The following is a 13,230-nucleotide window of genomic DNA, read 5'->3' as shown; positions in this document are numbered from 1 at the left end:
TAAGCCTTTTCCTAGTAGTGCACCTTGCTAGTTGAGAGGAGCTCGCATCGGTTCATAAGCCCCACCGCGGCTACCGTGTCGAGCTCCTCTCTAAGCAGGCCTTTGTGGGCCTATTGCAAGTCTTCTGCCCTGTGGGGCCTATTGAGCCGTACGGGCCTGCATCCTGGCCCAACTAGAGGTTGGGTTTCTAGTCGTATGCAGGCCGTGTCGGCCCAGTAGGTGGGCTGTTTTTGCTTTATTTAAAAGAATCAGAAAAAATTACCAACCGGAACTAAAGGTCCCCCAGACCACGGCGCGCCTCGTGCCACGTGGTGGCCCTTTAGTGCCGGCACTAAAGGGCCTTACGAGCCGGTGCTAAAGCCCGGTTCTACACTAGTGTACTGTGTTAAATAACGATAGCAAACATAAAACAAAAAACCTAGTAGTGAACTAATTAATAAGGCAACACGTGTGGAGAAGTGCATCCCTGCACGCAGCGGCAGCTGCACGCAGGGCATCGACGGCGCGCGTGCCATCACGATTCGGCCAGCTGGATGTGCTAGTTGAAGTATAGGCGAACGTTTGGATAGTGATATGTAGCGTATATGCGTATTTCAGAGGACCCCGCACTGACAGCACGATCTGACACGCTGAGGTACACGCACAGACGAGGACGAATGTGACCGTTCTACACCCCCTGTTGCTGTTGCTGAAAAAAGTGTGACTATACGACATCTAGAATTTTCTTTGCAGTTTTGCACATAATTTTTTAAAATCCACCCACCCACCCACAAAACACCATCTAAAATGCACAAAACACCATCTAAAATGCACCAGACTAAAATCGCCCAGAGAACCTACTCCTGCAAGACCAATAGTACTTAGTAGAAGCAATTCACGGGGTTTCCTAAAAATAAATCAAGCGAGAACTACATTGGCTTCCAGCCAACGCCGATAGTGGTGTTTGCCACTGTCGGAGCACCGGGGCTGAAGGACTGAATCGCGCTGCACGAGTCTGACGGCGCACGCCATGTCGCCTGTGCCTGCGCCTGCCGACGCCACACTTTCCGCCACCACAACTGAACTCGTGCAGGACGCGCCGGACAAATCGACATCAGACAAGTCGCCAACCGGGCCCCGCTCCGCCCTGACCTGATCTACCGGTCGTATCTCCGGCCGAATCGGCCACGGAGGGACCGGCGGCGCCCCAAACAGACGCCCCCTCGCGCACCACTGAATCGGTTGCCATGCACTATATGCTGTTTTTGCAAAAGTAAAAGTCCAAAATAAACCTTTAACTTATAGACGAAAGCTAAATCCAACCCTCAACTTGTAATCCCGGAAATCAGCACATCCAACTCTCTGATCTCACTTTATTTTAAACCTTGAGAGCGTTTTTAAATAGGGATTGTTGACGTGGCATTGCTGAATCCCGGGATTATTGACTGTAGTCACGACTGTGCCATCCCAAACGATTCTTTTTTCGTATAACAGGCTAAATGAAAATACCGAAAGGGATGGTTGACGGACTAGGCCGGCCAGCAGACGTGAAGCGAGTTTTTTTTTTCCCTTTTTCGTAACAAGCCAAGTAAAAAATCTCTGGAAAATCAAACTTGCGATCTGCCTCTCCTAAACTGATGCAGCTACCTTTAGCTAATGTTGCTATACTGAGAGGCCAGAATAATTTATCCACGCACAACAGCGTTGAGATTTGACATATTCTTTAAGGGCAAAAAAATATTAGAAACGTAACAATTTTTAAATCTCCGATTTTTTTAAAGTGCAAACACTTTTTCAAATCCTGAATAATTTTTTAAAAAAGAACGAACATTTTTCGAAAACACAATCCATTTTGAGTTAGCACTATTTGAGACATAAACATTTTTGGAAAAAATGTGAACAGATTTTAAAATCTGAAGAATTTTTTAAAATGGTTATATAGTTTTATAAAATGTTTATTTTCATTAAGAAAATGTAAAATGTGCATCGGGCAAAATGTTACTGTGTCACATTTTTCAAAAAAAATGTTTTGTAATTTCGTAAATTATTTTCGTTTAAAAAATATATTCGGTATTTCAAATTTGTTTACAGTTTTTTTAAAGAAATGTTTCAGAAAAAAATTCAAAATCATTTCTGTTCTTGTATTATAGTATGCGCTAAACATAATCATTAGTATGGTCAATTGGTTAAACAGTACGCCACGTAGGCAGAATACGGAACCGAAGCTGTACGTGGATGAGATTTCGTAACTATATTTCAGGTATTCTTATTATAGTCATTTGAATGAGCCAATTGAAATTTAGGAACGAGTGTGGTGACCTCCCTCCCTCCGGTTAATTTTATAAGGGAAACGTTTGCGTTCGGCGCGCCGGCCGGTCACGTGCGCAGCGTTCGATCGACACGCAACGTACGCTCCTATTTTATGCCACGTCATCTACCCAGCAGCACACACGCGTGCGGGTGAGTGGGACCACGCACCGCTGGTGAGAAACCTTATCCCCTTCGATTTCTTTTCTTGGTCTAACCTTTCTCATCGAGAGCATGACCGGCCGACCCCCTTCCCCCTTCTCCAGATCGGTGAGACTACCCCGCTAAGGCAAATCACTGGGGAGGGCCACCACATGCCATGTGGTTTCACCCACGTGAGGAGGCGACCATAGTGGGGTGCCCCCGCGGTAGCACAGATCGCCTGAGGTAGGATGAGACGATGTAGCAGGGGAGTTGCAAGGCGCTGTTGTGCACGGACGGTGCTGTGACGGGGGGGGGGGGGGGGGAGTTTACCCACGCAGTGATGGCGTACCTCCCGTGCGCAACCGGCGAACGACGGACCTGGACCCGGCTACGGCGAAGTTGCAAAAGGCAGTGGCAAAGCTGCAAGTGGGGGAGGGAGCTAGAACCGGACCGGCCAGGGAGGGAGTTTGCAGCGGGCGAGGGGTGTGGGGGAAACGAAACGATGGGGAGGCGGGGCCTTGAGTTTGTTCCTCGCATTTTTGTTTTCTAGTTTGCGCCGGTGAGAGAGACGGGTGAGGAGAAAGATGTCAGGGGAGTGGATCCGACGGTTGACGTTATCTAAATCGGACACGTGGTAATTTAATTGATTGATCTGGGTGTTGTCCATCTTGGATGGCCTTCCCTCAACAACAAAAAAAGAGATTGGAGTGCAGCACGAATCTTGAGGTGGTGCCCTGCTGCAGATGAGATGAGATGAGATGAGATGGGTTCCCTTCCCTTCCCTTCCCTTAAAGTGGTGTGGACTGTTTGTTATCCCCTTCCCTCTCCGGCCGGCCCTCACGGCGGAGAACCCAACCAAACACACCAGCCGCCGCCGCCGACGACATGCCGCCGTCCCTCCTACTCCCCGCCTCCGCCTCCGCCTCCGCCTCCGCCTCCTCCTCCTCTGGTATTAGTATGGGGAGGCTGTCACCTCGGCAGCCGCCCACGCCCCTGCTCGTCTGCTTCCCCGCGCGCCGCAGCCGCAACCGCCTCCATGCGGATGTGGGGCTCCGCCTCGCCGCCGCCGGACCCAACGGCGTCAACGGTGCGGCCTCTCCCGGTCCAGGGGACGGCGGCGCCAACAACCTGGTAACTAATCGAAACCACCTTCCCTCCTTCCTGCTAAGGCTAATGCTCATCTAATCTGATCTGATCTTGCCCCCTCCCTCTATTGGATTGGATTGGATTGGATTGAATTCGATTGGATTGGATTCGATACTGTATGTGTATGTGTATGTGTATGTATATCTAGTTTCAAATCAAATCAAATCAAATCAAATCGGCAAAAGTAACAAATACTACTACTGTCTAGTAAGTAGTAGTAGTATTATCATCATGTCTTGTCTTGCCACGTGAGTTTAATTTGAACAAAATCAAATCCATCCATTATTATTCTACTGATCTATCCACCAGAGTTCCTCCTGACAGTACGTACAAAGACAACTGCATTGCCTGACCTAGTAGTATCATCATTACATATATGCATGCTTCACATGAGCTGAGGTGAGGTGAGGGAATTACCAACAACTCCTCAATCATACTCACATGGCATCATGCTTCACACCCCAGCCAGCAGCGCACAAACTTACTTATGTATTCCACCTACAGTACAATTCTACTATATCTTTCCTTCCTAGCTATTCTACCCTGCCGCCTCCCCCTCTTGTTGTTGTTAATTGCGTCCACTCACTCTGCAGAGCAGGATTTACAATTAGAATTGTTGTTAGCTGCGTTCGACTCAACTCTCAAGTGTTGTTGTTAACTCACTGAATAAATATTACATATATATATATGATGCCCATTCACCCGCCTCATTGCAACTGCTGACTGTTAAAGCTATGTATGCAAGATTACATACATATATGTATGGTCCCATATTAATTCTTATGCTTAATTACCCCATGTCCCTCCCTTGTAATGCTAATCTTACATAGAAATCTTCCTCTCCAACCACATAGCTAGCTAGCCGTGTTCAAATCTATGCTTATCTGCTATTTTGATTGATACTTGCAGCCCAAAAACCGGAGGGATATTCTCCTGGAATACGTAAAAGGCGTCCAGCCAGAGTTTATGGAGCTTTTCGTGAAAAGAGCCCCAACACAGGTTCTTTTATCTCTTTTACCTCTCCTTTCCCCCATGTCTTGATCATAACCTATATATGTTTTCAGTCTAGAAATACTGGTGGCTAATATTGCTAAAATGTATCTTTATATGCTGAAATTGCCTTCATAACTTTGTCCTCCAAGGTTGTCGATGCCATGCGCCATACAGTCACAAATATGATTGGGACTCTGCCACCTCAATTTTTTGCTGTAACCGTCACAACGGTAATGAAATATCATCTGAAATATTCATTTCATCGCGACATGTTACTAATCATTTTCATCAACACAGGTTGCTGAAAATCTGGCACAGCTTATGTACAGCGTTTTGATGACTGGATACATGTTCAGGAATGCACAGTATCGTCTGGAACTGCAACAGAGCCTGGAGCAGATTGCTCTTCCTGAACCCAAAGGAGAAAAGGTTCTTTTCTACTAATGTTAGCACAATATTACTTTTCACATGCATGGATGTATTGATTCAACAGCTGTGCTGATATTTCTGTCTCAAAATGATTCCACCTGCCTCAGAGAACAAACAAATTGCTTAGCAATTATTTAACAGTCCAATCTTGGTATTTTATAGTGTTTGCTGTTTAGTAGATCTGACTGAAAAAGTTGGTCAATTACTTTACTTTTTGTTGTTCCACTGAAATTTGTATGAAATTACTGATGGGTAACAATTGTTTTGAATATGCATGCGTTCAAATCTATGTTTGGTAGAAGAGTGATCTTTAGAGTGCTGTGTTGGCTGTTTTCACATGCAAGCTCGCTACTTTGATGGTGTTCTCTTACTGGTTTGGTACCCAGTGCTTAGCAAAGGTATAGATGCAATATTCATTTTTCTGGGTTAGATGTTGCCACTGTGAGATGGTTGACCTGCCTAGACACCTCACCTTCCCGATTGATGCCACTGCTCAGAGACCAAAGTAGTGCATCCATATTGCTTTGTACCTTCCCGATTCATGCCACTGCTCATGGATATATTGATTCAACAGTTGTGCTGATATTTCAGTCTCTAAATGATTCCACTCGTCTCAAAGAGGGAACAAATCACTTATTTCACAGCAATATTAATGGGCTTGTCATAATCCTGTCACGTATATTTGATCTATCATTGCGTGATTAATTGATTATTGTGTTAATTACCCTGATATTTTACAGTGCTCAGTACATCTTGCTGAAAATGTTGGTACATTAACTTTTTGTCGTTCGCTGCAATATGTATAAAACTACTAGTGAGTAACATTTGTTTTGAATTTGCACGAGTTCAGATCTATGATTGGAAGAGGCGCGGTGTTTAGAGTGTTGTATTAGCTGTTTTCACATGCAAGCTCGCTACTTTGATGGTTGTGATCACCCGATGTTTTGACGACTTCATATCGCGTGGAAGACTAAATTCTGTTTGCTAAGAAATCATGTTCATATATGATGATTATTACTGGTGCTTTTTTATTGCTGGTTTGGTGGTACCTAGTGCTTAGCAAGGTATAAAAATGGCGATAGTTCAATATTCATTTACTCTGGGTTAGATGAAGTTACAGAACACATGCAGGCTTACCGTGAGATGTTGCCAGTGTGGGATGGTTGACATGCCTAGGCACCTCAGTGACCTCACCTGCCTGACTTGTATCACTGCTCAGAGAGCAAAGTACGGCATCCATATTGCTTTGTACTAGCTTTGTTATTTGTGTAGAACATTGAAAAGAGATGCTGTGACCTGGTGTTATGGTTGATTGACTGGTGTATCTGCACTTGCTACTCCTAGTTTTTAGAATCATGTGCCTTGAATTCCTAAACATATACCCGTGTTGTTTAAGCTATCATAATAGCAAAATTCAATTTTAGTTGTTTGGTTTGATTGTATATATATTATGTAATATGCATGGTTGGCATCTCTAGGGCTCAGAAGATTATGCTCCTGGAACCCAGAAAAAGGTGAGTGGGGAAGTGATCCGATGGAACAAGACCACTGGACCAGAAAAGATTGACGCTGTGAAATATATAGAATTGCTTGAAGCAGAAATCGATGAGCTGAGCCGTCAAGTTGCTAGGAAATCATCTCAAGGAAGCAATGAGCTCCTGGAATACCTAAAAACCCTAGAACCTCAAAATCTAAAGGTATATCCATCCGTATATGTTGTTGATACTGTTGGCTTATCATCGTAGCTAGTTTGATGAATGGTTTAGCTAATTAAATGGTGATTTTGTTTTGTAGGAACTGGCGAGTAGTGCGGGTGAGGACGTTGTATTTGCAATGAACGCATTCATAAAGCGTCTCTTGGCTGTCTCGGACCCTGCGCAGATGAAGGTAAATTGGATCTAGTATCACCACTCCACCAGCATAAGTAGTTGAGAAGCATGTGTATGTATGTATATGTTGTTGCTGACTTGGCGTGAATGGTGACGCAGACGGCGGTTTCGGAGACGAGCGGTGCCCAGCTGGCGAACCTGCTGTTCTGGCTGATGATCGTCGGGTACAGCATGCGCAACATTGAGGTGCGTTTCGACATGGAGAGAGTGCTGGGCGCCGCCCCCAAGATGGGCGGAGAGCTGCCGCCTGGTCCTGGAGACAACACACAGACACAACTATAGCTGCTAGATAACAAGCACAGCGCGTGCGGTTGCAGTTGCAGACGATTTGTTAGTTTGGTCTGCTGAGAAGTGTGTGTTTTTGTACGGATATATGTATGTTGTTCTGTCTTAGCTGGTATTTAGATAGCAAAAAGAAAATTTACAACCGCATGTATTTTTGGGGGAAGAATGCACACTTGAAAACAAGCAGCCTTCCAAACAGGTACTCCCCTCCCTCCGTCCCATAATATAAGAACGTTTTTGACACTACACTAGTGTAAAAAACGTTCTTATATTATGGGTGGGACGGAGGGAGTAGAAGTGATCTTGAGCTGTTAAATGCAACTAAAATCTTTATTAGGTTCAACAGTTTGATTGCCTGTGATGAGATCATTTGGTCTAGTGCTGGTATGCTAACATGGGCAATTTGGTTTGGCAATTTGAGGCCATTACGAGTTTCGGTCCATTTATTTGGTCGAACTAGTTGAGATAGGGCTATTGTATTTTTAGGGGAAGTTGTCTCCACTCCTACCTGTAGGAGAGATAGGGTATCTTGTTATTTCCTTTGGTTTTTGCCTTTTCTGAGTTGACTACTTTGTGTCTGCTTGGCTCTTTATTAGCTATTTATTTGTCTTGAAAATGAAGAACATTTCTCTTGTGCCTTTGCCTTGTTGAATGAAGAATTTCCTTTGTAACATTAATTAACATGGAGATCAGAAGGTAAGCCATGACAGGACAGTAGTAATGTTTGCTCTGTCTTTGTCTCCAACATATTTTCTTTTATTAAGGAAAAAAATCCCTTGGTAGCTATGGCTTTTTTTTTTTTACCTTTACAGTGTCTTGTGCTTATTCAGCGCTTACATGGCTTAGTGAGAACGAAACAGCTAAAACAACTGAAAATCAGCAGAAGCACACTAAAAGAAGAGTTTTTGTATAGATTTTTGCTGGCTGAGTTGATGCTGCTGATGGTCAGGTACAGGTAAAAGTGCTAGCTTGTCATGGATCTCTTCTATTACTCTGTTCACTTTTGTAAGACCTTGAAGACATTTCAGACAATGTGCAAAACAAATCTTTTTGAGTTGTCTGAAACGACTTACAAAAGTGAACGGAGGGAGTATTAGAATTTGATGTATCACAGTCTCCAGTGCCCAAGAGCCAGAAACTGCTTGTGAGTCAGAGAGCAGAGAACCCAAGGAATTGTTTTGGTTGATGTTACAAACTGATAAGAAATGCTGCTTATTCTGGCGCATTTATTCTTTGAGTAGACTAGCTGAAAGTAGAGAAATGACACACATTTTGAATTGCAGGGGATTTGGACGACGCTTATTAGAGCGATCTCAACATGTTTACAGATATGCCTACAGCTGCTGGAACACACATTGAAAAATCCCCCATGAAGACAATGCAGAGATGAAGCTAACTGCCTGCCCTGGGAATGTTGATGCTTCATTCTGTGAAGAGGAACACTCAGGTTCTTGTGGCGCTATTGTTCGGGACCACCGAGGTAATTTTATCATAGCATCCACGTCTAAACTCCAGCATGTGGCCGACATTATTACTGCGGAAACAGCTGCGTTGCAAGAAGGGATCAAACTTATTCAAAGTATTGGAAGCAACCATGTCCTGGTAAGAATGGACAATGTCACCATGGTGGAAGCTTTGAGGCACAACGAAGGTCATTCTATGGTAGCAGCTCCTCTCCTCGAGGGCTGCAGAATGTTACTTAGAGAAATCGGGAAGAGGTTACTATCGAGCATTGTAATAGAGAGTCGATCGAACGTAGTTGCTCATGAGCTAGCAAAGTGGGGACGTGCAAACAATCCATCCTTGTGGGTAGATGCACCCCCGATTTTATTTCTATATCTTTAGCGGATGATGTATGAAGGCCTTCCCGTCAAAAAAAAAAAACTGCCTGCCCTTGGTATTCTGTAGCTAAAGTGGGGGAGAAGTATGTACTGTACCAAATTATGCGAAGCTCTGTAATTTCTCAGTAGACATGAAAACTTTGTCCCTGCTCTGTAATATGATGAAGATTGCCAATTTCAGCTCTGGTATATATAGTGCTGCTATGCATAATATGTGCATTTTGCCAGTTGTGTAGCATGGGCATTTTGGTCCACTAACCGCAGGGCCAAACTAGTTTGACATAATAATAATACACCAGCCCTAACAGGGCATACACCAGCGAGAAAAGAAGAGCTAAAAATGAAAATAATCAGAATATAACATTTATTCTGCTTGCTGAGTTGCTGCTATTCTGGCTGATAAGATCGTCAGGTACAGGTAAAAGGGCCAATTTCAGGTACAAGTGCTGTTCTGGCTGATGTTTCCGAGACAAGCAGCAAAACAATGTTCAGGTAGGCAAAAGTGATGGAAGTTTGATGGTGTCACAACACAAATGGACCCAAAATACGATGAAATTATTGGCGCCCAAATTTGAGAAACATATTGCCAGAATAGTAAAGAGTCTCAAATATGTTACACAACACACATGATCGATGTTGATGCTCACATGGGCACTAAATTTCACTTGGGCGCGCGGTGCGGCGGCATGACTTTACTAGCGGTGCCACATACTTATTTTCTTACTAAACAACATACAAACAAACTTGTGTCGTCATTTTCTTTTTGAGACGAAACAAGAGTTCATTGCATAGCAAGACAATATTCGTAGGAATATATACAAATAACATCCGGTGCAGGCTGAAACATGGCGGTCCATCTGCCCCAAAGAAATTAATGGCCAATCTTGCAACATCGTACGACAAATTTAACACAAAGTAACATAAATAACATGGCGGACTGAAGTCACTCTCATTTTTTTTAGAAAAGGGGGTTGTTCCCCGGCCTCTACATCAGAACGATGCATGCATACGGCCATATGAAGTCACTCTCATACGCGCACACGCACGCACACAACTTCCGTCAAGAGGAAAACTTAAACAACCATAAACCGAAATAACACAAGAAAATGAAGCATTGTATGGTATCCCTCAGACTGGGCTAGAGATACCTCCATTCGATGACTGACGGTTGAGTCTACCCTGGGACGTACTCCCTCTGTAAACTAATATAAGATCGTTTAGATCACTATTTTAGTATTCTAAATGCTCTTATATTAGTTTACGGAGGGAGTGGCCAAAATAATGATCTCTTTTTGTGTCGGCTTTTGGAGCTTGTCCGCCAAGGTCTCCATGTTATCTAGAATTAGGTAGGTAGGTTTTAAAGATTGGTTTCGCTTCCTAAAATCATGGACTTGTGAAACGACGTGATGTGTGGGCACGCATGCATGCATGCAGTTATGAGTTTCCTCCAATCCAATCCAATCCAATAATCACGCAAGGAAACAGCGCCGGATTCCGAGTTCGGATCCCTAGCTATTTCAACTTCTGATCTGAATCGGAATCAATCTCATCATCCATAAATACTAGTCCTCCAAATCACGGATCATCCAGCATCCAAAATCTTCCCTCCGTCCCTCCGGCCGCCTACCCTATTTATCAACCAACCAATACCAATATACCAGTAGGAAGGAAGGCAAGAAGAAGAAGAAGAAGAAGAAGATGGTGAGGCCGGACCGGAGGACGATCCCAGGTTCGAGGCCTCCCTGTGCCTTCCGCCGGACCTCCTCTCCTCCGGCAACACCCACCTCCATCCTAGCCCTAGCCCTAGCCCTAGCAGTAGCAGCTGGGCGCTCCTCGAGTCGCTCGCCTACATGGTGCCCCCCGGCGGTGCAGTCCGTAACCGCACCACCGCCCAAACCCTAATGCCCGACGGCCGCACCGCTCCTACTGGTGCATCTCAGTCTGCCCCGATTCTGCTGCTCATAGTCATAGCGACCAACAAGACCAAGACGACGGCAACCCCTTCGACTCCATCCCCAAGATCGTCTCCTCGGCGGAGGACCTCGCCCTCATCCAAGTCGGCTAGCTTAACCACCTGCAAGCACTTGCTGTGGCTGGTCTACTCCGCCTCCGCCAGAGGGCCGCCGTCGCTCGCCCTTCTCCCGGACATCCACGACCATCAACCGCTGATGGAACCCTATCGTCAAAGACCCCAAAGCCACGGCTCACTTTGTCCCCATGCCGACACCACTGCCCGGCAACCAAGACCTCTACGGCAAGGATTATTCCTCGGCGCGGTCGCTGCGCGACGTCACCTTCGGCCACGGTCACATCAGGTGTGTCGAGATTGAGCAGCTGCTGAGGCCCAAGCCCAAAGCAACAACGGTCGTGCACGATCCCTCCACCTTGCTTCTGCTCTTCGATTCCCAATCACCCATGGTCCCGGAGAAAGTCGAATACGAGGTCGTCGGCTGGCGGCTCATCACTTGGCTTAGGGCGCTCACTTGGGGCCATTGGCAGAGAGGAACCATACTCCATTCCGATCAACTCGGAAATATTGTTTCATGGAAGGACCTGCAAACGTGCACCCCCGTTCTGTCCCTGTGTGACGATGATGACAGCCTTGTTTACCTCACGTGCATGCTCAAAAACCGTCGCCCCCAGGACGAAACCGCCTGGATGGTCGCCGTTGGCACCAACACAAACGGAAAGTCCCTGCCACATGAGCCTATGCCATTCTCCGACTACCCAAACCTCATCCCATGCGCGCTCACCAGATATCTCATGCCCTAGCTAGAAGGCATTTTTCATTTCTTTTCTTTTCTTTTTTACCGTCCGTGCGTGCGTGGACAGAGAGCGGCATTCACTAAGTTAGTTTCTTTTGAGTTTGCTTGAAAGTTGATACATTCTGTCATATAAACAGTTCCGCCACAACCATGACGACATTCTTGTAAACTTGTCATGCTGCATCGATCGATGGTGCCAGCTGCCAGCTCTACACAGAATGATGATTTAAGTCTTACGATCTGGTTGCATTTGATGCTTCATGAAGATGGCATACATACTTATTACATGGTTTCGTATAAATATATGTCAACTTGGTTGTGGTTTAAAACTTTGTCATATTTATTCTAGGGTGTTATGTGGACATGGTCACAACGGCAAAGTATTATGAAACGACCTTCCCGGGCTGCATACTAAGACTCGTCTTTGTTCTGATGACCTACTGTTGTGTTCTTATTGCTACCAACAAAAGCTATGAGATTGTAACTTGTTGCTACCGGTTGCACAACTTCACTGAATTCCCACACCTTCTATTTATATATTGGAGTGATGTTTATCTTTTTCAATAAAGCGTGAATTTTGTTGACTCAAAATGAAACATTAAAAGGATACAAACACAATGAATACACATCTGGCATGTGCATGGATAAAATGCAACATCCAACACTAATGGACGCACACAAAAAAGCATGCTGGCAAATAGCAAGGTCATATAAGACCAAGGATATGCCTAAGCGAGGAAAAATAAAATAGAACCCAAAGCAGAGAAATCCATGATCGCCAACCTACAACTATGACCATATCTGCACCAATCATCCAATGGCATCACAAGGACAATGAGGTCTTCCAATAGAAAAGCCTTCGGGAAGGTAGCTATTCTCATGCGCCACCATTGTTAGAATAAATCCAAGGCATACCGTCGATCATCCGAGGGCCAAGAAATCACACGAGCATGACACCGAGATTTGTTAACGAGGTTCACCGATATGGCTACATTCCCGGGGCTTGACTATGGGCGCTCCTCCCCATGACACCGCTACAATACCGCACCCGGTCGCCCTGGACACCGGCACATGCCGCCGGCTTCCCCTGCGTTCCGGTGCTATTATGTTGGCATAGGTTACATCGTGTGTCTACCCCCACTATATATGAGAGGCTTAGGATACAAGTGTCCTACTAAGACATGACTCCATATCCTATCTAAACACAATACTACACAGAGTCCAACTGTAACCTACCTTGTACATAATATTCGACACAACTCTAACAAACTCCACCTTGGCGAATATTCTCCACCACCTTGAATTCGTCCATGTGTCAAACTTCCATGTAGATTGGACTTGAGCTTATCCCATGCGTACAGCTGCTACTCCAAAGACTCCATGTGACTCCACCTGCAACTTGTAGTCCCTCCTTTTCTTGACCACAATCAACACTCGAGCAAAATTAACTTC

General features: G+C 45.1%; 1 protein-coding gene across 1 annotated transcript; it reads left to right on the top strand.

The window, feature by feature from the left end:
- Nucleotides 1-3,213: 3,213 nt before the first annotated feature.
- LOC123146391 (uncharacterized) lies at nucleotides 3,214-7,515 on the top strand. Its single transcript, XM_044566054.1, has 7 exons — nucleotides 3,214-3,561; nucleotides 4,486-4,575; nucleotides 4,719-4,799; nucleotides 4,867-4,998; nucleotides 6,477-6,695; nucleotides 6,793-6,885; nucleotides 6,987-7,515. The coding sequence occupies exons 1-7, from the start codon at nucleotides 3,316-3,318 to the stop codon at nucleotides 7,167-7,169; spliced, it is 1,044 nt and encodes a 347-aa protein (XP_044421989.1). The 5' UTR covers nucleotides 3,214-3,315; the 3' UTR covers nucleotides 7,170-7,515.
- The last annotated feature ends 5,715 nt before the right edge of the window (nucleotides 7,516-13,230 follow it).

The sequence above is a fragment of the Triticum aestivum genome, chromosome 6D, assembly GCF_018294505.1.
Source record: "Triticum aestivum cultivar Chinese Spring chromosome 6D, IWGSC CS RefSeq v2.1, whole genome shotgun sequence".
NCBI lineage: Eukaryota > Viridiplantae > Streptophyta > Magnoliopsida > Poales > Poaceae > Triticum > Triticum aestivum.
Note: the sequence above shows the minus strand (reverse complement) of the source record. Positions and strands in the feature narration are given on the sequence as shown.

What these genes read in the sequence shown, in the direction of transcription:
- LOC123146391 (XM_044566054.1), top strand. Translation starts at nt 3,316, where the DNA reads ATGCCGCCGTCCCTCCTACTCCCCGCCTCCGCCTCCGCCTCCGCCTCC. An exon ending in TGAAAAGAGCCCCAACACAG is followed by an intron (nt 4,576 to 4,718) that starts GTTCTTTTATCT and finishes TTGTCCTCCAAG; the next exon opens with GTTGTCGATGCCATGCGCCA. An exon ending in CTGAACCCAAAGGAGAAAAG is followed by an intron (nt 4,999 to 6,476) that starts GTTCTTTTCTAC and finishes TGGCATCTCTAG; the next exon opens with GGCTCAGAAGATTATGCTCC.